A 23,879-nucleotide genomic window follows, 5' to 3' on the forward strand; every position below is an offset into this window, starting at 1 on the left:
ATCCCTGGAGACAAAGCCCAGGTTCTCAGGTTTTCATGTCCACAAGAGTTCAAGAACTTTTGGCTTTGGAGTGATTTTCTAACCTTGCCTACCTTTTTTTTCTTTTTTACTAATAAAACTCCTTAAAATAATAGCTTATACAAAATCACACTGAATGAAACAGAAAGAACTCAGAATTTTATTGGCATGTATTTATTTTATATCTTCACACTCACTATATTTTACTTCATATACTGGCAATAAATGAAAACAATGAGGGCATTTTCATGAATACAAAAACATGAAATCAGGGTGCGGTGGATAATCACTATCACTTTGGTTGAACAGTATTTGAAAAATATAATTCAGAAAGATAACTTATTACAAATGATATCTTTTTTAAAAATATGCCTTTCTTACAACCTCAGGATATTCTTCAGTTAAAATTATACATGATCGGAAAGAATAATTAATTGTTTCAAAGTCGAATTACTAAAAATAGTCAACAATGGATGGAATACTTGTTACAGAATAGTAGACACAAAGCACTCAAACTTACCATAAGAGTTAAGATGGTTTCTAATGCAATGTTGTCACAACTTGACTGACATTACATATTTACCTGTTATGGCCCAACTGTAAGAACAATGAAGAGAGCATGCATTGGGCAGACAGTACACATCACGAAAATAATGTCTTAATGTATTGAGGGCTTTCTGTATTGCAGACATCCTGCTAAGTGCTTAAACGGCATTCTGTCATTTGACCTTAGTGTAACAGCCCTATTCTATTGCCTTACCATTTTCCAGATGAAGAAACTGAGGCTCAGAGGAGTTAAGCAACTTTGCTGTGCACACAAAGCTACCATGATGTGCTACATCAACCAGCATTGCACTAAATGGTGCTCATTGCTCTACTTGCACACTTGACATCAAGGACACTCATGGACCTGATTAAAACACCCATGAGGAGCTACAGATCCCTTAATCCTCAAACATCACGAGAAGTTTGGCTACATGCTCGGATAGTGCAAGGGGACCTTTCTCCTAAGGTCCGCACGCAATGAGTCCATCCAAAAACAAAAGGGAGCCTGCTGGCAAATGCCTGGGTGTTCAGCGGCAATGGACACACTTGCATCTATCTGTTATTTATTAGTGAATTAAAGGGTTTGAAATACATTTTCAAGATGGAAAGGCTGAAAAATCTCTGCACAACTTGAAAACCATGGTTGTGGCGGAGGGCAGATTAGCAAGAGTAAGAGAGTTCTCGAATCCTGCCTCAGCTCTGCCACTTGTTAGCAATATGATACAGAGGAGACCACTTACCTCTTTGGCGTGTCCATTTTTTTTTTTCAAAAAGAGCGAAGTTATATTGCACTGGGATTGCTGTACACAGTAAATGAGACATGCCCAACACCTGGCACTCAGCCCTTAATAAATGGGAGCTCCATATCCGTCCACTCTGCCTTGTATCACCATCAAAAATCTCTAGCCAGCTGGGCCTGCTCACTGAATCCACCCTCCAACATGCTCTCCTGGAATAGTTGCTCTTTCTCCCGTGCCTCTCACACTGGGAACTTCTTGAAAGCAGGGTTTGGGCGGAGTCGTGTGTCCTCAAGTCCAAATGCCTGGACCATCTATCTGATAACTAGCAGAGCACTAAGAAGAGAAAGAAATCTGCAGGGAAGATGGTCTTCATTAGGCAACGACACTTCTATGGGCATCGTGAACTGATTTACGCGGGTTATTCAGCTTCCCCTGTGCAGGGCAGCCCCTCCACGAGACTGTCACTTTCTGAGAGCGTGACTGTGCTCCTGCCTCCTTGAACAGTGCCTTGTGCTACTTGAGGTACGTGGAATTGGCTGATTTGACAAAGGAAACCACCTGACAAGTCAAAAGCTTGATAAGGGTAAACTTTGGTGTACTGGGGGTATTTACAGGAAACCTGAAGTTTCCTTTCAGTTACTATATCACATTTAAAATTTAATCTAGGTAGGGTCCAAGAATCTCTCAGATAATTTTTTCTTAGGAAGAAGAACCAAGGCCCAGCTTGAATGTTAATTTCAACTGCATTCATTAAAGACAAGGTCTTTGTCTGGTAAAACTTATGTCCCCACGCCCACGGCCGTAGGTCCCGCTCTGAGTCAGCTTTTAGTCATCTGCCTCGGGATCCCAGTGGCCGTAGCCATCGCCTTCATCTGACTCTTCAATAGTCTCATTTTCCAAAGAGGCCTCTTCCTCCTCCTCCTCCCGGATCACCTTCATTAACTCAAGGAAGTTGGGGGGCGGTCCGTGGTCTTTGCGCTCCCTCAGCCTACACCATAAGACCTCGCTGAGGCTCGCCCCCGCCATCACCTGCTCCAGGCGGACCTGATCGGCCATATTCTTGGGGATGGCCCGCTTCTCCACGGCCCTCCGGAGGAGGGTCTCCACCCGCAGTACGTAGGCAGAGACTTTCTCCCCTTCCTGCTGATAGGTCCTCAGATATCTCACCTGGGAGGTCCTGCGGCTCTCCAGGCTGCCGAACACTTGCTTAAACGCCTCCAAACACTCTTCCACGCTTATGGAAGGATTGTCCGCCTGTACTATGTGCATGAGATCCAGCGCGGGGCCACGCAGGCTCTCCACCAGCCATCTTTTCTTTTCTGCCTCCGCTACTGGCCACTCTTTGACGATCTCCGTGGCCTGTTCCAACCAGACTTCGAAGGGCTCTTCGTCCGGGCCGGGCACGGCGCTCCCCGAGAACACTCTCAGCTTCCGATACCTCATGGGGAGCAGGGGCTGAGGGGCACGTGCTACTGCCTGTCCCAGCACCTGAGCGAGCAATTCTGGTGATACATGGGGTGCTGTGGCTGGAGACACTCCCTCGTGCCCTAGGGCTCGGAACATACCGGGGACTGTCTGCTCCTCTTTTTCTAGGAAGAGGTTCAGTCTTTCAAGAAACTCAGTGTCCTGGTTAGGGGTCTTAAAGACCACTTTCCAGACACCTCCCCTCCCCTGAACCTCACTGGGGATCACTGAGACATCCGCATCCTCCAGGAGCTCTAGTAAGACGGCACTGGCCTTCTCCTGCTTCCGGAAGATCTTGCCGAGCAGTCTGTACCTGCCCAGGGGCTTCAGCGTCTCCTGGAGCACCTCCCAAATCTCAGCCTCGTTGCACTCTGCGGGGATCCCCGTGACCATCAGCGACTTGCGATCATCCACGCTCACGATCCGGCACCAGTCCTCCAGCAGCGCCAGCGCCATCGCCACGAGTGTGTATTTGCTCTAAGTCTATGGGGACAATTGGTTTGTCGTGCAGGTTGCCACGTCCTTAGGATTCCAAGGATCCCAGATAAGCTTCTGAACTTGCAACTCACCAGGGCATGGGTTTCAGGTCAGCTCACTCCAACTGCAGTCACAAAGCTTTACGGACCAGTAAGCCTTACTTGCCCAGTGGCAAGAACTCAGCACTGATGGTTATGTCCCTACACCTCATCCAAGGAGGGTGGTTAGTGTCAGTTATGACAGAGCCAACGCCAGTGGCTCTGTAGGTCTGTGGCCGCCGTTTCTTTCTCAGATGCTAGCAACCATGGAGGTGTTGACCCTTGTCCGGCGGCCACGGAGTCACCCACCAGAGCTGCTCTCACGCTGCCCAGGTCTCTGCAGCCTCATGTGCCTCTGGTCAGCGTGCAACGCCTCTGCTCTGGCACCCAGAACTCCTGGAGGAAAGTCGCAGAGCAGATCGGCTAGGACTCCTAGTGGAACAAAGGGGAGGGAACAAAAGGAATTACCGCACAGCCCTCTCCTTCCCCAGGACACACCCACAGTTGAGTTTGTATGGTAGACAGGGGCTCATCCTTCATTGTATCTATGCCTACCCTACTCTACCCAATCTCTTTGCCGGCAATGACCTTTTTTTCTTTCTTGGGTCACTGCAATCTGGCTTCCCCACCAGATATTCATCAGGCATGTCAATCAACTTCTGAGCCCAGCTGAGCCCAGGACAGGTGGCTGCATACCTGTTTAAGTGTTCCCAAATGTTCTGGAGAGTCAAGGAGCTTGTTTATTCAGCTTCTAGTACAGGAAGATGTCACCCAACTCCACACAATGGCCTTGCCTGGGTCCTGCCTGTGACACATAAATAATAATGATGTGTTTTATGGCTCCATAATATCCAATAATGAAGACTGTTAATGCAGTTATTCAAAAATATGACAATCCTTCACAATGTAATTAAATTTACTAAATAATATAGTTGCTTTAGTTCTTTCATTAAAAAACCCAATTAGAAATCACCCAAACACTTAAAACCAATTTAATATCAGTATAACAATATAACATATAATATACTTTAATATAATAATATAGGCATAATAATTTAATATAATTTTAACAATTTTTTAAAATCTCAAGGCCAAATAAACTTGGAATTATGAATTCATTCTCTTCTGTTATGTCTGGTCAGGCATTGCAAATGCACAACTAGGTGTTTCCTTTGCTACGAATGTTAAGTTACTGATATGACACCTTCTTCCTAGCATTTGACCTTGAATGAGGGTCATCTGAAGAAAAAGGAGAGGAGAGGGAGTGCCGGTAGAGAATGGGTCATGCTAAAAGGGAAGAGTCCTATCATCTCCCAGTGACTGTTGTGGAGTGGGTGATAAGGGGCCCTGACCACTCCTTCCTAGGCCTGAGAATCCCCATCAAGCCCAGTGGCATCCATATGCCACAGACTCCAACCTGCAGCTGTAGAGGCAGCTACTCCTGCAGCAGGCACACTTCCCCAGTCCTTCTGGAAAGTTCTCAAGGCATGGCGTGTGCCCAAAGGCCAGGAGAACAAAATGATGGATCACACCCTGGCCCAGCAGCTCCAGGAATCTGAGCCCAGTGACTTCTCCACACCTCACTTTCCTCTTGCAGGGGTGGCCTTCCTCTTTGTTGTAATATTTTGAGGAAACATGAGTTATAAAAAGGCATTGAATGGCCAGAAAGAAATATCTTCAAGGTCCATGTAATAACTGCTATGCTGAGGTCAGGCAACCTTTAGGTGGCTTCTTTCTCCAAAGGCAAATCCTTCCTGCAAGGCGACCTTCAAATACAAAGATGGCAAGTGATCCACAGTCCTTGATAAACAATGAGTCCACAGATTGAAATGTTTGGATATGGAAAAAAAAGTGATTAGTTGGACAAGGAAGCAGACTTTGACTTGGGAGATCCCAGCAGGATTTGCTGGAGTCTTTAATCAGATAAATGACCTTGGACAAAGCTTCTCAACTTCTCTCAATCTCAGATTCCTACCCTGGAAAGCGTATGGGTGAAGCGCTCATCACCCCAGCAGGGGAAATGATGCAATTGTTGTGGAAGCACTTGATTCAAATGCAAAACACGCAAGGTTCGGTTCCAAGTCAGAACACCTGCCTCTGGGTCTTTCACACCGGACACGTGTATTCCTCTCCCTCCTCCTTTTCCTCTTCTCATCCGGAAAACTCCTCCACCCCCTACCCCCGCCCCATCATGATGGGCTCTTCCTCAAACTGTGACTGGTTGTCCTCCAAATTTAACTCCATTCACCAAACTATTCCTCACAATTAGGGGAGCGGAGGTAGTATCCGCATCTAATCCTTCCAGGGGCAAGGGCTGATAATGGGACATAATCCTTGGTCACAGTGTCCCGCGCGATGGCCTTGCAGTAACCAGCCTCTTTTAGCCCAACCCCTCCGTGGTTACTGAGCATGCCCAGACCTCCCTCCTGAGATGCCAAAGCATGGACATCATTTCTGCAGAGTTTTGCCACTGTGGAAAGAGGGGCGGGGCTGTAACCCACCGGAGGGAGAGACTGATGTAGGGAAAGACATGAGGATGCAAGTAAGCAGCGAAGACCCCCCAGGAACCGTGTTAGTGTCACAAATCAAAATGCTTCCTGGATGCCCAGCAACCCGACGGCTACGGCTGGTCTAAGCGTAAATACATAACAAATCCTCACAATCTTTTGCCTGCTTCGACACGCACAGTTCAAAGCATCCAATCCCAGCCAGCATCCCACCTCCTACTCCACGCTGGACAGGCGCTCCCGCACTTACGCCTCCGCCCCGCGGCTCTGGCGCAGTGCGCAACTGGGGGAGGGGACCAGACTTTGAAGGGCTGGAGAACTGGGGATGGGGCTCCAATTTGCGCCTTTTCCTCCCCTCTTCTTTTAGGGAGGTGGGGAAGATACCAAATCAGGACATTCTCCTGAGCCCTTCTTGGCGCAGTGGCACAGTTAACGTTACATGGCTCCCCCCGGCACTATGCCTGCACCCTCGCTCTCTGTATTAGTTGTAGCGCTGGGTTGGAATTTGCAAACTGCACCCTCGGTTACACTCCCACGGGCCGTAGACCTTTGTCTCTATACCCATCTTCATCATTTGCTATGGCCCTCTGCATTTCTCCCCGCCATGCTGTGCGCCGCCCCCCACCTCTGTGGATGAACTGAGAATTTTCTTGTTTCCATCTCTGCTCCCAAGAGCCCACCAAAGCCTGTGGGTAGACCGAAGCTTTGGCGTCCCGCGGGAGGTACAGCCCCGACTTCTCTGCGAGGCCTGCAGTATCCCTTCCCCATCCTCAGTGCGGTCCCTTCCTCTCTCCCCGGGTGTCCCTTCTTCAGCCAGTTGCCCCCCTTTCCCCATCCATCAGCTCACGCCCCGGATTGAGACGGAAGGAGCCTCTGGCCGACCTCCGAAAAGCGGTAGAGGAGAGGCGCCTGGACCGGACAGGTGGGAGAGAAGGGCGCGGGGCCAGGGGCTGCGCCCTCGGATCTCCGCCTCCGCGTGCCTACAGCACACTCACCCTGGATCTGACAGCGGTCAGCGGGCCCTGCGCTCCGCAGCCATTAGCGGGCTGGTCTGGCCGCTTCACTTCCGGAGCTTGGGGCTCTAGGCGGCTCGGCGCTCCCTCCCTCCAGGGCGCTCAGGCCTCTTCCCGGAGCTCCGCCCACGCCCCGCCCGCGCCTGCCTCCGCCCTCCGCTGCCGGGAACTGGCAATCTCTCGCTCCCGCTGCCGCAGCGGCGGCCCTCCCAGACCCAACTTTGCAGCTCCGGGGAGCTCGCGAGGCTGCGGGGGGCGTGGGCAGGGAGAGGGAGATAGCGGGGTCAGGGGGAGGGACTGGGAGGGAGGGTCGTCTGCTTGCCAGCGCTGCTGCTTTTCTGTGCACCTTGCGGTAGGCAGAGAGCGGCGGCAGCCTGGGGGGCTGTGCACAGAGAGAAGCGGACTTACGGAAGGCAGACGGACGGACCGACGGAACTCTCCCAGAGCCCCCGCGCCATGGCCGAGAGGAAGCAGTCCGGGAAGGCGGCAGAGGACGAAGAGGTCCCTGCCTTTTTTAAAAATCTGGGTTCAGGGAGCCCCAAGCCCCGGCAGAAATTCTGTGGCATGTTCTGCCCGGTGGAAGGGTCCTCGGAGAACAAGACCATCGATTTCGATTCGCTCTCGGTGGGCAGGGGCTCGGGGCAGGTGGTGGCTCAGCAGCGGGACGTCGCCCACTTGGGCCCCGACCCGCAGCCACCGTACTCCCGGCAGGGCCGGCGCGCCGGCGGGGAGCCATCTGTTGAATCGAGCCGGAAGGTGGAGATCCGAAGGGCCTCAGGCAAGGAAGCCCTGCAGTACATCTACGACCAGGTTGGTACGGGGGAGGGGAAGGTTTGAGAAGGAGGACAGGGCACGAAAATCGCCCCTCCCTCGCATCCCAGCGTGCCCACCGTCCTGCCCCTCCCCGCATCAGTACAGGCACCCCACCCTACTCCACCCTTCTCCGAGCAGGGCGCTGAGAGGCTCGGGCTCGGTGGTGGTAGGCTGGGTGCCCACAAAGGCTGCCCGCGCCTCCCCGGGTCTGGGAGGTGGAGGGTGGTGGGGAAAGAATGGGCTGATCCCCGTCTGGGGGTCGTATGGTGGAGGGTGGGGATGGGCGGCGGTTCCATTCTCCTTAAATCCTCCCCGGCGGCTTCCGATTGCAGATGTGACTGGGTGTCTCACCCTTTTTTTGATGCAGCTCAGAGCGTGTGATGAAGGACTCGCGTAAAGGCCCACGGGCTCCCCAGGGGTCGGGAGGGCGGGGGATCTGACGTCTTCTCCTCTCTGCGCCCTGCGCATCCTGTGCGCTCTCCCCCTCACCGCCTTCCGCGCCCTCCGCGCTCGAGTCCCGAGCTGGAGGCCAGGACCATGGTCAGCGTTCCCGGAGCATCTTGGCACCCTGACTCCTGTTCGCAAAGTGAGAAGAACGAGGGAGGCAGTGGAGTCACCAGAGGACACCCAGGCCCTCCTAAATAGCCCATGTGGAGAACAAAGTTCCGCTAAGTATCTCAGTAAGGGCTTCCTAGAGCGCCCCCACCCGCGCCCTCTCGCCCTATCTGGTAGGCGCTTTGGAGATGGCGACTATGTGGATTATTTTCAAAGGGTAAAAAGAAAAGGGGAAAAGACCTTCACATTTTGAATAGATTGTCAAAGATGGATTGGATACCCTGTACTGCGTTGATGGGGAAACAAAGAGGATCAATTTGGTAAACCTTGATTTTAGAAAATGTTCGTCACCTCTGGTGTATATGAACAGTATGCATTTAAGTACAGTCATCTTCTCACACCACAGTTCTTTTCTTATCAGAGAGACCCTCTTAGTTGTGAAACAGCCCCCCCACACACACACAGCCTTAATTTTTTTTCAACTGATAAATTACAGTGTGCAGTGTTTTAACACTTGTTTGCTGTTTCTATCCCAGGCCCATTTGTGAAGATCAGTCAGTGATTGATTATTTATTGAATATCTGTTGCATGCCTTGCCTTGTGTGACTGGGGGAAGGTTAGCTATATGAACAGTTCAAAGCAATTTCTTCCTATGGGGCTTCTGGAGTAGTTGGGAGTGGTCTATGTGTATTCACTGGTGATTCCACAGCATTTATCTGGCTTGGCCTTAAGGCTGTGTGCTCACGATGAACATGTCAGGAATCCATGGACAGTTGGTGATGATGGCCCAAACCTGCTTTCTGGTGTGGCAGGGAGTTTTGCAGCTTCTCACTCATATAAGGCCAATTCTAGAAAGATAAACCACTTGCTGTCATTTTCAAAAGATGGGGCAACTCATTACTTAATTGATCCCTCTTCCCCTAGCCCTGTCCTCAGATCTATTTTCACAAGGGGTACCTGATATCCATATTTCACCATGAGTCAACCAGAAGAACTTAATCCAAAAGACTCACTTTGTTCCAGGTGACTTGACAAACTTCTATAATTGAAGTAAAAGTTTCTAATAATGTAGCTAATACTGAAAGTAGAGTGAGGGTGAAATACCTCGCAACATGAACACATTGGGTGAAGGATATACTGTGAGCAGATAGCATCACAGTTGCATGAGTTGCATGAGTATTCTCATCTTCAAATTACTGCTTGCTGGTGATGCAAATGACCTAAAGGGAGAGGGGAAATGCCGTGAGATAAGGAAGAGATCCTTTAAAATATGGCAGCTCAGAGGGTAGAGATGAAAAGTGGCCATCTAGGTAGTGATGGCCGTGAATTAAAACTCAAGATTTCTGTTCATTTAGAACCCTAGGTATTTGATCATCAGAGCTACTTGCTTGAACACACTCCAGATTTCACTGAAATTCTAAATTGTAAGTCTAGGTCACACGGAAAAGGGAAATTTGAAGAGGAAATACCCAAACAGTATCCCGGGCAGTTTTAACCTTTGCAAACCCACATCTGCTTTGTTTGCCCAGTTGTTAGTTACAGAGGGTGATTCTGGCTTAGTCTTTCTGCAGTCTTCCCTGGATTTTCATTTTCAGTCTTGCCTTATGACAAAAGGGCAGTTCCCATGGAATTTGTTTCATTCATGACTGACAGTATTTACCAGGATCAGCACACACAGTGCTCAAATATTTCATGTCTATACAAGAGAGCGCAGGCATGTGATGTGTGAGTGTGTGTAAAAGTGATTTCCAAAATCACAGTTGGGCACACCATTTTGGCTGGACTGAGTCGCCATTACTTAGTTTTCCTCTGAGGAGTGTGGTGACTGCCAGCATCTCAGTGCATTTCTACCTGAAGCCCTGGTACAGAGAGACTGTGAGGGTGGGGGACTGAGCGGGTGGACCTCGGGTCCCCTGGCTCATGTCCTCCATCCTCCCCTGAATCTTTCTTTATAGTTGTTGTTAATGCGTGGTCAGCAGTGGCTTTGTCCACCAGCTGCACTAAGGGCTCTGCCGTTCCTCTAGCAAGGCTTTGAAGAGGGAGGGAACAGGCTCTCTTAGCCTGGGTGCCACATGGTTCGTGGAAGACACGGCCAAACATCTGCGTTTGCATTTGCAGGCGTCAGGAGGTCAGTGCCAGAAAGCACTGGGTGTGGCTTGGGCTGGGCTGCTGGGTTTCGGTGAAGGGAAAGAGCCAGTGTTGTGAATGCAAATAAGAAAAGTTTCTGTCTCATTACTGTCTTTTTTCTGTTGTGGCCTTGGGGAAGTCCACCTTGGGTTGCAGTGAGATTAAATTGATGAGCACTTCTTGGAATTTAAGCAGAATATCAGCACTGTTGGCCAAGTCTCCCTTGCCAGTGCCCAGAGGTCCCTCAGTCTCCCCCTTTCTCCTGGGAATTCCCTCAATTCAATCATTTTGGACACAGGTTAGCCTGAACCAGCCATTCCACCAAGGGAACTGGATCAGGAGCATCCTATCCAAAGGGGCTCCCAGGCCCTTCCCCAGCAGCAAACCACCTGTATGCACTAGAGTGACAGGAGGGTGCTTCTCCACTCCTCCAGGACAGGCAGCCAGCAAACCACATGGGCGTGCTGCGGAACTTGCTACCGTCTCCCAGTCTGTGCGTGCCTTCTGATCGCCATCCCTTCTGTGTCCCCACCCCTCTCCTCTTGTTGCTTGTCTCTCAGCACTGGGTGCCCAGTGACTCTGCTGCCATCTTACTGTTCAGTCTCAGTCCTACCCTATCCTGATGGTAATGCTTCTTCTAGATCTTTCTTTCTCCAAAGGCAACGAATTCTGAAATCACTCTTACCCTTTGCCCTCCCCCCATTCAAAATCCTTACCTTGTGTTAATCTTAGCTTGGGAGCAGTCCTACTGATTGAAGGCATCCATCCCTTCTGTAAATGACCAATCCACCAATTGTCCCTAGAGAGCCTTGTTTGATAATAGGCAAGCACTAGCCCATTCAACAAAAAGAACCTCTAGTTAGCAAGATGTGTGGGAGAGATTTGGCGGGGAGCCTAGAACAAGGGTATTGATTTGATACCTTAGAGGCCACATTGTTTCAAAGGAGGAGACACAAATATGAACATTTATGTGCTCAAGATTCCAAAAAACCTATGACACCTCTGGGTTCAAAGGGAGAGATGTGCTTCACAGGAGAAAGAAATGGTGATAATCTGTAATTATTGATTGCTCTTAATTTCCCATATGATTATTGAAGGAATCAGATAATTAGTTAACTTTAAAAATTCCAATTGTGGTGAAACACACATAACAAAATTTACCATCTTAACCATTTTCACATGTACAGTGCAGTGCTGTGAAATAGATTCGCATTGATGTGCAACCCATCTCCAGAGCTTTTTCATCTTACAAAACTGAAATTCTTTGCCTATTAAACAGTAACTTCCCATATCCCCCCCCACCCCCCCCATGATTTTGACTCCTCTTTGTAGCCATCACCTCTTGCACATTGCATGCATGGTTCATGAACTCATGGCCCATGGAAATCTGGGAAGGGCTGGCCATTTTCCTACCTTTGGTAAAGGCAAGATAGGTGTTCTTAAGGATCTCCATGTCAGTATCACTTTCTCCTTCCTGGAGAAAGAAGGGAGAGTAAGAACTGACCGTGGGGTCATGCATACTACTACTGAATGTCAGAACGTGAAGGAGACCTCGAGATTGTTTAATCTCTGCATTCTGGAGGTGGAGAAAGTGATGCCCAGAAAAACAGCGCCCCATCCCATGCAATGCAGGTGGCAGTCCCCAGACCAGAATGGAGACCTCTCACTGCCCAGTCCCTCTGCAATCCTATACCGGGAAAACCATGTTATTTATGTAGCATTGTAAGCCTCTAGAAGGTTGTTTACATTCCAGATCTTGTATTTTAGAATTATAGAATACTCATATATTATTTTTAAATTTGCTCCCATACCTTCTGATATATAGGCATTATTCTCTTTGTGTAAATAATGACACTTAGTAAATACCTTAGTGATATTTACTGATGATGCCAAGGTCTTGCTATTTAGTAAGTACATGAACTAAAATGTTTCCTGAGTCTGTCCCATATTGGTTGCAATACATCATTCTATAGCTGAATTTCACTGTCACAGATAATGAATTTAAAGGTACAGTTTAGTTTTGTGGGCAAAATATTTCATATCCCATTAAACTTCATACGAGGGGGACCCAAGAAAAACTGGAACATATAAAAAGTTCTGTATTTATTCTTACATGCTTAAACTTCAGTCACCTTTGAAGTAGTCTCCATTTGGTGCAATATGCCTATTAAGACTTTTTCCACTGCTCAAAATAGTTTTTGAACTTGCTGATTTTGAGGCCTTTTAGTACTTCTGCCATTTTTTGTTTCACCTCTTCCATATTGGCAAAAAGTTCCTTTGAGGACTTTTTTTCATCTGGGGAAACAAAACAAAGTGACTCAGAGCAAGATCAGGTGAATAGGGAGGATGGGGCACAGGGGTCATGTCATTTTTGGTCAAAAACTGCTGAACACTCAGTGCATGTGGGCGGGTGTGCTTGTAAAGCATCCATTGTGATACGGGCAAACATGTTGAGTCTTAAAAAAAATTCACTGAAGCTCAATGCAGCCTCTCACAACAACGCCAGCTGGTACACTGAGACAGTTGGGTTCCTAGAACACTCACCTAGTACTACAAGGGGCCCACCCTCCAGAAGGATAATTCTGGGTTTTCTTGGGGTCCTCCCTTGTGTGTTTTAGAGGTAGGCCATATATATGTCTGAAGGTAAAAGAAACTTGCAAAGCAACTTGCTGATTAAAAAGCCAGAGGCAGGGTTTGAACCCAGTGTCTGTGACTGAAGAGCCTCTTCATCACTGTGAGGTACTGAATTGCTTTCTCTATGAACTATTCTTTTCTGAATTTATCTCCAAAGAATTCACTGTTGCAAAAAAAAAAAAAAAAACCTGTGCCTACCACTTTTGTTTTCTGTTTTTGCAATGTACTTTTTGAAGCCATTTATAAAAGGGACTGTTGATTGGCCTTTACGAATGTGCCCTAAACTGCAGATATGCCGTCCATCATTTTTTTAAAGCATGAGAGGCCTTCAAATGCCACTAGGACAAAGGCCAGCTCTCAGTGTGTGAATGACATGCTTTTCTAAGATTAGAGCAATGTGATGACAGTGTAGTTTTTCCACTTGATGTAAAATCATGAACGACAAGCAAATAATGAGGTAGCCGTTGATAGAAGCACTGGCAGGCGGCTGATGGACGGGAGTTTTGCTGGTGGTAGCGCCCACCAGGAGCTGCACCAAACAGTGCCTTGACAGGGAAGCACCAGCTGAAGGTGGCCTGGGTTTTCTTTTGAGACCTGATAGACAGCTTGCCAGGGCTTGGATACTGAGGCAGAAAGGACTTGGGGCCAGGAGTCGGGAAGCCCAGTTTGTCTTCCGGGCTCTGTGGTTCACAGCATTGCTAACTGCTCAGTCACCTAACCTGGGGCTGTCATCAGGCCTTAATCTTTGAGGTTTCTCCTCTCATTTCCAAGAAAGGCCCGAAAGAAAACTATGTTGTCCCTGGGTGCTCTATTTTTTTTTTTTTTAATTGAGGTAAAATTTACATAACATAAAATTCTCATTTTAACCGTTTTAGTTGACAATTCAGTGACTTCAGTGCATCACAGTGTTGGGCAAACATCACTACTGTCTACTCCCAGAACATTCTCATCACTCCAAAAAGAAACTCCATATTCTTTAAGCACTCATGTCCCATTACCCGCCTCCCTGCTATCTCCCAGGAGTTGCCTGTTCTGGACATTTTGCATAAGTGGAATCTTACATTATGGAGCTTTTTGTGTCTGGCTTCTCTCATTCAGTAGAATGTTTTCAAGGTTCATTCACATTGTAGCCATCAGTCCATTCCTTTTTATCACTGAACAACATCCATTGTTTCTATATAGCACATTTACTTACCATTCATCAGTTGACGGACATTCAGCTTGGTTTCACTCTTTGGCTGTTATGAATAATACTGCTATTAACATTCTTTTAAAAGCTTTTGTTTAAACATATGTCTTCAGTTCACTCAGCTATATACCAAGGAGGGGACTCACTGGGTCATGTGACAATTCTATTTTAGCTTTTTGAGCAATTGCCAAACTGTTTTCCACAATTTTATCACCTTTTTACATCCCCACCAACAATATATAAGGGTTCCAATTTCTGTACATCCTCCACAACACTGATTATTTTCCCTTTTTAAAAATTATAACCATCCTAGCGAGTGGGAAGTGGTGTCTCATTGTGGTTTGAATTTGTGTTTCCCTAATGACTAATAATGTTGCACATCTTTTCATGCATTGTTGGCCATTTGTATATCTTTGGAAAAATATTCAAGTTTCCTGTGAATTATTAAAATTTGAGTTGTTTCTTGTCGAGTTGTAGTTCTTTATATATTCTGGATACTAGTCGCTTATCAGATACGTTATCTACAAATATGTTCTATGCTGCATGTTCTCTTTTCACTTTCTTGAGAGTGTCCTTTGATGCACAGAAGTTTTTACTTTTGATGCAATCCACTTTATCTGTATTTTCTTTTAATGCTTATGCTTTGGATGTTGTGTTATCCTTGGCTGTTCTAAGACTGCTGGATCAACTGAAATCCAGCAGGGAACTTCCAGGGCTTCATTTCTTAAAATGATATTCATGTAACTAAATCCTATTGTTTTATGGGAGCTTTGAAATGTATTAATAGCATTTGCAATAGGTTAGTATTCTTGAGTGTTCTGGGTACTGTGCAGGTCTGATTTTTCTATCTCAGGATCCTATTCATACAAAGAAATGTCCTTTGTGTGTGTGTGTGTGTGTGTGTGTATTCCCACATATATGTGGTATAATATACTTGTATATATAAAATTTATAGGAAAGTGATTAACAAGCTAGATTTAGGAAAAATAAATTTGAGAAACTAATTGAATTCAATTTTTTATTTTTTAGAGGTAATATAACAAAGTGCCATGTTTACTGTAGTTTATACTGACAGGCACAATTTTTAAAAGAAAGAAATCATTGATAATCTTATTATCTAGAAATAATCACTGGTAGCATTTTGTCATATTGTTTTTCAGTCTTCTTACTTCCACCATAAATTAGTAAGAAATACTGCTTCTCAGCATCCTTGATGTCCCTGGGTATTAATAGTTCTTACAGGTATTTCCCAAATTTGTAGGTGACAAATGACATCCTTCTTTTTGCCTATTTCCTGTTAATGAATTCATGTGTTACATATTGATTCATAAAAATTATATATTAAAATGTATCCACTTTAATGTCACTTCTTACACATTTTTTTCCTAGTTTGCCTCTGCTTTTGTATGGCCTTCACTTTTTGACATCTACATTTAAATTTTACACACAGTTAAGTCAATTTATGCTTTCTGACATTTTTTTTTTTTTTGCCTTTCAGGATTATTACTTACTTACATTTTCTTCTAAAACTTTTCTGAGTTCTGTGTTTATGTTTGAATCTTGCAGTTAATTTTTGTTTATAACTTGAAGTAAGGTATAACAGTTTTTCAAATAGTTAGCTAGTTGTCCTAATGGTTCATTGAATAATTGATGTTTCTTATTTCTTATATACTCAACTCTATATATACATCTGGATGTGTTTGGCTTCCTGCTCCTCTCCATTGGCTGCCCCTACTAATTTCATTATGGTTCAATACCACTTTAGTTACTCTCATTTTTAAGTACCTTTGCTTTTCTTCATTTTCCCCATCATTCACCTGCATTTTCCATGAAAAATAGTTTCGATTACAGAAACCTGATGTGATTTTTACCAGACTATATTACATTTATATGCTGAGCTATAAGAAATATATTTTTAAGATAGTGAGCCTTCCTACCTAACTTTATAGTGTATCCTCTTTTCTCACATACTTTGTTCTAGTCCTCTGAAATTTTTTGTTCTATTTATTCCCAGATGCTTTGCTGCTATTGTGAATGGGAAATTTCCCCGTTGTATTCTGAAGTTTCCATTCTGGCTGACTTGCATTTTATATTAATTAATAATAGATTGCCTTAGGGAACTCACTCTTGGTTCTAATAATTTTCAATCGATTCTCTTTTCAATTTATTGTCTGAAGTTACTTTTATGTCTTTTCCCCAATGTCTTTTTTATAATTTCTCTTCTCTGTCTGATTACATTGGCTAGACCTTCTAGAAACCCATTGGAGGTGGCGGTATATGAGGCTCCCTGTTTGATTTCTGACTCTATTGAGGTCTCTGTGCTTTCATTGTTGTTTGAGAGTGATCCTGTCAAGTAATCATTCAGCTCCTACTTGTGCACACTGTCCGTGCCTGTCACCCAGAGACCACCAGGACCCCATCTGCAGTTGCGTTCATTAGGTGTTGCACTGAGGGGGGACCATGTATAGGGGGAACCGTGGGGTGTCTCTGTGAGAGGGCAGGTTCTATAGAGAGATCTGAGCTTTACTGTGGTGATTTGGGGGCAGGTCCAAGGAAGCAAGGGTGCCCTCTGGTCTGGGTGCTGTCATAACGTGGGGGAAATTTTGTGACTGGGTATATCAGAAGCCTTGTCTAAGAAGGGCAGGTTAGACTGAGGCCTCAGCTGTGATTGGTAGAGAAGCAGCAGGCACTCCCATTAGTGAGGAAAGGGGACATTTGGCATTTTGTGACTTGGACAACATTTATATTTTATTGGACGTGGTCATGGAGAGGTCTCATTTCTGTCTTGATTCCCCATGGCCACTGAGTGGCCTTGTCTGATTCTGATGCTCTGTGACATTTACCCTCAACAGGAGAACACCTGGGCCTGCTGTGAGAGCCAGGCCCACCCTTTTTCACTCTGCTGTGAAAATCGGGGCTTTGGGTGAAAGATTGTATTCTGTAGTGTTTTATATCTGGTTGTTTTAGAGATATCTTCCGACCTGCACGGAAGATGTCAGATAGTTCCCTGAACTCCACTCCCACCCCCAGGATAATATCTCCTACCCCTTGTTCTATCGTGGTTTTTTATAAGCTTACTACTTTTCCCTGTGAATTGGCCTTCAGTTCAGGTGAGACCCCTCCAGAAACCATGTTTTGGGCTGAGGAATGTGTGACTGCTGCTGGCCCCTTTCTCTGGCCACATGTACCGCTGTGTCTTATTTATTGATTAGGCTCATCGTTAGAGGATTGAGTCGAGCACCAGCTCCTGTCCAAGTTCCCTTCCTTGGGGCCGAGGTTGCACACGTCAGCTCGCACTTCAGTTAAATTTCAAAAATAAATTTGGGGAATAACTTCAGGGTTGCTGAATTTTTCTCTGTTGCCAAAATAGGGACACTGAAAAGAAATTACTATGTAATATCTCATAAAATGAAGAACACTTTAGCACCAAAACTGTTGAAGAGAAAATAGTTCTAGAATTAAAAACTATGCATAAGTGGAACTTTATGAAAAATTAAGTGTACTGTCATATATTTCTCACTGCGCCCTAGATTTGTGAACACTGCCCGGGCAGCCTGCGGCAGGGGCTGCCAGACCAGCCTCGAGGCAGTGGCCTCTTTCTGATCTTGTTCGCCCCTCCTGCACAGCCTCGTCCCAGGAGTTATCTCTGTGGGATAAAGATGAGCAATTGTTTTAAATCACTCAGATTGGTTTTAAGCAGGTGTGCTAATTCACGCAGGCTGGAAATAACTGTTGTGAGGAAGGAGGTTTTTGTGTTCACAGGTTCCCAGGAACGGGGCAGAGCGAGCACACAGGGCCACACGGAAGCAGTGGGGTTGGCCATGAGGCAGAGGGAGCGAGGGGAAGACCAGGCAGGATTTACTGTGGATTGTGGGAAGGAACAGGCAAGGCAGGGTCCACAGGTTGAGGACTGGCTCATCAGGATAATTTCAGTGGGCCCTAGGGCATAGGGGCTCTCCCTAGAGGTCGGGTACCTACCCCTGGGGTGTTTAGGGCAGGGAGTTGTGATGCTGAGTTCAAGAGCTTCAGACAAGGAAGTAGAGGATGGTATGGGCTCCACATCAATTGGTTTCCATATGAAAGGTGCACTCCCAGGAGAGTTTAGGAATCTAGGAATTGACCAGCTCTGGAAGGGCAGTCTCCAGAGTCAGCCAAGGCCCAGATGTCCAAGCACCAGAAATACGGAACATGAAAAGGCACGAGTAATACAACAAAACTAGCTTTCAACAGTAGACCTATGGTTCTTACGAGATTCTGGCCTTAGGTGTCTGTTGGTCTTAGACTTACAGAAGTATCAGGCACTTTTTATCTGTAAGATCCTCATTAGTATTTTAGTTGGAATGTCCTAGCTGGAGTCTTTGGCGTAAGGCCTTTTCAAGGCTAGAAATCCATAATCTGACTTAAAAAAACTTGACCATCTTCAGAGGTATAGTCATAATCACTAAAAGCAACAGCCAAAGCCTGTCCATTATTACACTGCTGGGCCTTTTTATTTATTTATGTAAATCAACTGCATTTCTTGAAGATGGCTAGAAAAAAATCAATTGCAAAACAATGATCAACAGCTCTGCTCATGAATTCTCCTTCGACTTCAGTGACAGAATTAGCAACAGCGGGATTTCTGGGAACCCTGACCATGAACCCATCCACTAGCAGAGAGCCCTCTGCTCACTGTCTTGTCACAGCTGTAGTAGTCCATAAAGTATGGCTTCTGAAATGATCACACAGGATTCAGGAATTGAGCCCTGCATAAAATTACCCAAGTCTGGACCCATATATAGCAATGCAGAGACATTCCACAGACTTCTCAGGCCCCGCAGGACTCTGGGCTGCTCTCAGAACCTATATGTTTGACTTTGTCACCAGTTGATTCTTTGCCCTTCCTTCTGGTCATTTCCTTAGGTAAGAAGGTGTGCTTCTGGAGAAAACCAGTCCAGCGTTATGTTTCACACCCAGGCTCCTTGAATGTTGCTGGAGAATTTAGTGTGAGAGAGAACTTGTTATTATTCCAGGAGACGGCTTTCTAGGAGAAATCGCCTATTTCTCCTAGACATGCCTTCTCATTTGAAAAGAGGGCTTCAGAACGGCGACCTACTGGCGTTATTGTGAGGACTGAATGGGGAGTTGTACGGTGAATGCTTGACTCAAGCGGGTGCTCAGCAACCAGAGCTGTTCGTTCACAGGAGGTGGATGTGTGTGTGTCAGCGATTTCCCAACCGGTGTGCACAAGAACTTTTAAAACATGCAATACCTGTATAGTCAGGGGCACTGACCTCTTTTCCCTTAGACTGCAGATAAAAAGATGACAGCAGCAACACAACAATATCTGACTGGCATACATGTATCAAAATTATACCTTTTTTTTTTTTTTCAAATTGGCAAACAATCTGATATATTTTTTTGGTGTGCCACAAAATTTTAGTAATTGGTTTCTGTGTGCCCGGAGGTGAAAAAGGCTGAAAATCACGGCATAAGCAACTAGAGCACCATTTGGTGTGGTTCATAGCAAAGCTATGGGAGCATTTCTGTGGGAGTGCTAAGGTGGAATTAGTTTATTTCCTTTCTACTTATGGCCACAAACTGCAAATGGACATTCAGCACTTTTTTAGAATGAAGACAAATGCTCCACATCTTCTCCTATCTACTCAAATTTCACACACCCTTGACATCTACCTTCTATTGTTGGAAGGCTCCACTTTATTCTCTGCAAGGCAGTAGGGGGAACAAGGCTCCTTGTCTTCCCAACCCCAGATTTACCATCTTTCCCCACTGGTGCTGTTTTCCCTTCCCCGTGTGCACAGTGGAAGGAGGGTCTCGATCCTGCCTATGTTGTCTGCTCACTGTGCCCCGAATTGCCCCACTCTGCTGCCCGACCACCCGCCGCTCCCCCATCTCCTGGACCGTTTCTATCAGCACACGAAGGCCCTTGCACATCCCCATTATAAAACGTTACAGAACCACAGCAACAATAATTCACAGAACCCTCTCTTGCCCCACAGCCCTCTCCTACTATTTTCTACTCCTTTTCTTAGTGAACTTTCCTAAAGACTCACTCATATCCCTGTCTGTTTCTTCTCCCACTCACTGTTTTATAAAATGAACTTTATATATGTCACAGAGGATTATATTATTAAACAGAGAGAGACCATGCTTTTCACCCTGGTCCCCTCCTGTGACCAGAGGTAACCAGAGTCACCTGTTCTTTGGTATCCTGCCAGCCCCCTTTTTATAGCTGTACACGTGTGTGTCCTGGGAGAAAATGTGCAGTATTTGTGTGCATGTGTATAGTTCTGTGTTTTACCTAAATAGAATCTCTATATCAGCTACTGGCTTACAAGGTCACGCCCACTCCCAGTACACTTCAAGCTCTACGGGCTGCCAGGAACAAAGTCCAGAAGACCGCCCGCCACTGTGCCAACACCTATTGGCTAAACCTGTGCAGAAGCATTCAGGAAGCCGCCGATATAGGCAACGCACGAGGAATGTATGAGGGTATCAAGAAGGCAACAGGCCCAATCCCCTCCAAGATCGCCCCCCTTAAGTCCAAGACAGGTGAGGTCATCACTGACCAGGAACAGCAAATGCGGCGGTGGACCGAGCACTACCTCGAGCTGTACGCAACGAAGAACACCGTAACAGACACTGCTCTTAACGCCATCCCAGACCTACCAGTCATGGAGGAGCTAGACACCCCACCTACTGCGGCAGAGCTCGGCAAAGCCATCGACCGCCTCGCTTGCGGGAAAGCACCAGGAAGCGACGGAATCCCTCCAGAAATCCTGAAGAGCGGGAAACCAGTCCTGCTACAGCCGCTCCACCATCTACTCTGTCGCTGCTGGAAGGAGGGTTACATCCCCCAGGATATGAGAGATGCCAACATTATCACCATGTACAAGAACAAAGGAGACCGCAGCGACTGCAACAACTACCGGGGCATCTCTCTCCTCAGCGTCGTCGGCAAAGTATTCGCCCGGGTCGCTCTTGCCCGCCTGCAGACCCTTGTTTCCCGCGTCTACCCAGAGTCCCAGTGTGGCTTCAGAGCTGGCCGATCAACAGTGGACATGATCTTCTCCCTACGCCAGCTGCAGGAGAAGTGTCACGAGCAGCATAAACCACTCTACCTCGCCTTTATCGACCTCACGAAGGCGTTTGATCTGGTCAGTCGAAGCGGTCTCTTCAGCTTGCTACGGAAGATTGGCTGTCCACCACATCTGCTTGCTGTGGTCATGTCCTTTCACGACAACATGCACAGCACGGTGTCCTACAACGGCGCAACCTCTGAGGCCTTCCCAGTCAGCAGCGGAGTAAAGCAGGGCTGCGTCCTCGCGCCTACGCTGTTCGGAATCTTATTCTCCATGCTCCTCCAATACGCCTTTAAGGACTGCAGCGAGGGTGTCTTCATTCACACCAGATCCGATGGCAAGCTCTACAACCTGGCCCGTCTACGAGCCAAGACCAAAGTCAAAGAGGTGCTCATCCGTGAGATGCTCTTCGCTGACGACGCAGCTTTGACATCACACTCCGAAGAGGGACTCCAGCAGCTAGTCACTTGCCTTTCCCACGCATGCAAGGAGTTCGGACTAGCCATCAGCCTGACGAAGACGAACGTTATGGCTCAAGGCACGGGGACTCCCCCATGCATCACCATCGACGGATACACCCTGGAGGTTGTCAACGACTTCACTTACCTCGGGTCCACCATCTCGAGCTCTCTGTCAGTCGACCTGGAGGTCAACCGGAGAATCGCCAGGGCAGCCACAGTTATGGCCAGACTGAACCGGCGAGCGTGGAACAATTCCAGCCTCACTGAGAAAACCAGACTGCGCATCTACCAAGCCTGCGTACTCAGCACTCTCCTCTATGGCAGCGAGACGTGGACCACCTACGCAAGGCACGAAAGGAAACTCAACAGCTTCCACATGAGGTGCCTGCGACGCGTCCTGCATGTCGCCTGGCAGGATGAGGTCCCCAACACCGAGGTGCTGAAGCGAGCCAATATGAGCAGTTTGCATGCAGTTCTTAGCGAGAGACGCCTCAGGTGGCTCGGCCATGTCAAAAGAATGGATGCAGGCCGTATCCCCAAAGACCTCCTCTACGGCGAGCTAGCAGAAGGCAAGAGGATGAGAGGGCGCCCAAAACTGCGGTTCAAAGACATCTGCAAAAAGGACATGACACAATACTCCATCAATCTCAACACATGGGAAGTTCAAGCAGACGACCGCCTAGCCTGGAGGCTCGCGGTCAGGCGAGGTACGTCACGCGCAGAGGCTGCGCGCAACGAGGAGGCGGTCCAGAAAAGATCGAGGCGGAAGCAGCGTCAGCAGCAGCAACAACGGCCATCTGCCTTCACCTGTACCAAGTGCGGCAGGGATTGTCACTCCCGAGTCGGACTGCACAGCCATTCTCGGCGGTGCAGATAGACTCTCAGGAAGCTACGCCATCGTCTCTCGAGACGGACGGCTGCCGACGACGATCAGCAACTTGGACCTTTTCCCTCTCTGTGTTTTAGAGATTTGTGTGAGTGTATATAAATTATATTAGTTCATATAAATGTATGTTCTCTGAGCTGTGGATACTAATGATAATTGCTAATATTTATTGTGTGCTAAATATGTCCCAAGCACAGTTCTAACTGTTTTACAGTAGCTACTTGTGCAGGCCTGTCAATGGCCCAGCAAAGTAGGTCTCGTTACCTCCATTTTAGTGAAGAAACTGAGGCAGAAAGAGAATAAGTAATGTGTTTAAGGCTGTGCGCTCAGTAAGTGATACAGTCATGATATAAAGTCAGGCATTTGGCCTACAGGATGGGCTGCTAATCAGTACATTGTTCCATAGCTTGAATATATCATGGAATATTTAGCCACATTTCTGTTATTTCCCCTTTGTGTTGAGAACAAAGGTCCAGGGAGCCTCCTGCATGTGCATGCTTGCTTGAAGGAGTGTGAGCATTTCTCTCGGGAAACACTGGAAGGTGAAAAACATCTAACATGTTTAACTTTATAATAGATACTGTCTGGTCACCCTTGAGAAAGCCCAGCCTCCTCCACTCCCACTGGCGTGCCTGTGTCTGTACCGTCACCGACTCTAATAGCAAATTTTACACATTTGCCAGTTACGTGGGTTAAAAATGGTACCTCATGATTCTCACTTGCCTTTGTCTGAGTGTTTGTGGATGGAGCATCTTTTTGTAGCACTACTGGTCATTTACAGTGTTTCTTTTGTGAACTGCCTGTTAATCATCTTTACCCATTTTTCTGTGGGGATATTTGTCTTTTTCTTATGGTTTGTAAGAGTTGTTTTTATATACATATATATATTAAAGATTATATTTATTTTTACTTTTAGAGAGAGGGGAAGAGAGGGAGAAAGAGAGGGAGAGAAGCAGCAATGTGTGGTTGCCTCTCGCATGCCCCCAACTGAAGACCTGGCCCACAACCCGGGCGTGTGCCCTGACTGGGAATCGAACTAGTGACCCTTCAGTGTACAGTCTGGCACTCAATCCACTGAGCCACACCAGCCAGGGCTATATATTTTGGATACAAAATATCCAAAGTGTGGTAACAACTTGCACTCCAATATGGTTTCTCTCTCTATGAAATCATACTAGGGTCCCAGCATCCTCATGTAGTGGATTCCATAGACCCTCCCCTGTCCTGGTCTCACCCTGTACCCCACGTGACCACGGCAGTGAGGCTCCAGGCTCACACAGGGGCCACAGCCACTAGATGGCAGGAGCACACAATGCAGGGCCCAGGAAG

General features: G+C 47.0%; 2 protein-coding genes across 3 annotated transcripts in view; one reads left to right on the forward strand and one right to left on the reverse strand.

Annotated features, from left to right (window-relative positions):
* Window positions 1-2,035: 2,035 nt before the first annotated feature.
* On the reverse strand, window positions 2,036-6,999 carry PNMA2 (PNMA family member 2). 2 transcript variants are annotated; one of them, XM_090290287.1, is made up of 4 exons: window positions 6,786-6,999; window positions 4,701-5,049; window positions 3,980-4,088; window positions 2,036-3,715 (listed from the first exon to the last, which is right to left on the reverse strand). In XM_090290287.1, exon 4 carries the CDS (start codon window positions 3,222-3,224, stop codon window positions 2,130-2,132), a length of 1,095 nt encoding a protein of 364 aa, XP_090146413.1. In that variant the 5' UTR covers window positions 3,225-3,715; window positions 3,980-4,088; window positions 4,701-5,049; window positions 6,786-6,999; the 3' UTR covers window positions 2,036-2,129. The 2 variants fall into 2 exon arrangements, with proteins under 2 accessions (XP_090146413.1, XP_090146414.1); XM_090290288.1 differs by lacking the exon at window positions 4,701-5,049.
* A 114-nt stretch (window positions 7,000-7,113) lies between these two features.
* Window positions 7,114-23,879, forward strand: part of DPYSL2 (dihydropyrimidinase like 2) — a 122,494-nt gene continuing 105,728 nt past the window's right edge. The window contains exon 1 of the mRNA XM_090290289.1: window positions 7,114-7,613. Coding sequence (XP_090146415.1) covers window positions 7,260-7,613 — 354 coding nt within the window. The 5' untranslated portion in view covers window positions 7,114-7,259. The remainder of the gene's footprint in view (window positions 7,614-23,879) is intronic.

Source organism: Furipterus horrens, unplaced genomic scaffold, assembly GCF_987537825.1.
Source record: "Furipterus horrens unplaced genomic scaffold, mFurHor1.1.pri manual_scaffold_10, whole genome shotgun sequence".
Lineage (NCBI taxonomy): Eukaryota > Metazoa > Chordata > Mammalia > Chiroptera > Furipteridae > Furipterus > Furipterus horrens.

Coding starts and splice junctions, on each gene's coding strand:
- PNMA2 (XM_090290288.1), bottom strand. CDS start 3,224: ATGGCGCTGGCGCTGCTGGAGGACTGGTGCCGGATCGTGAGCGTGGAT.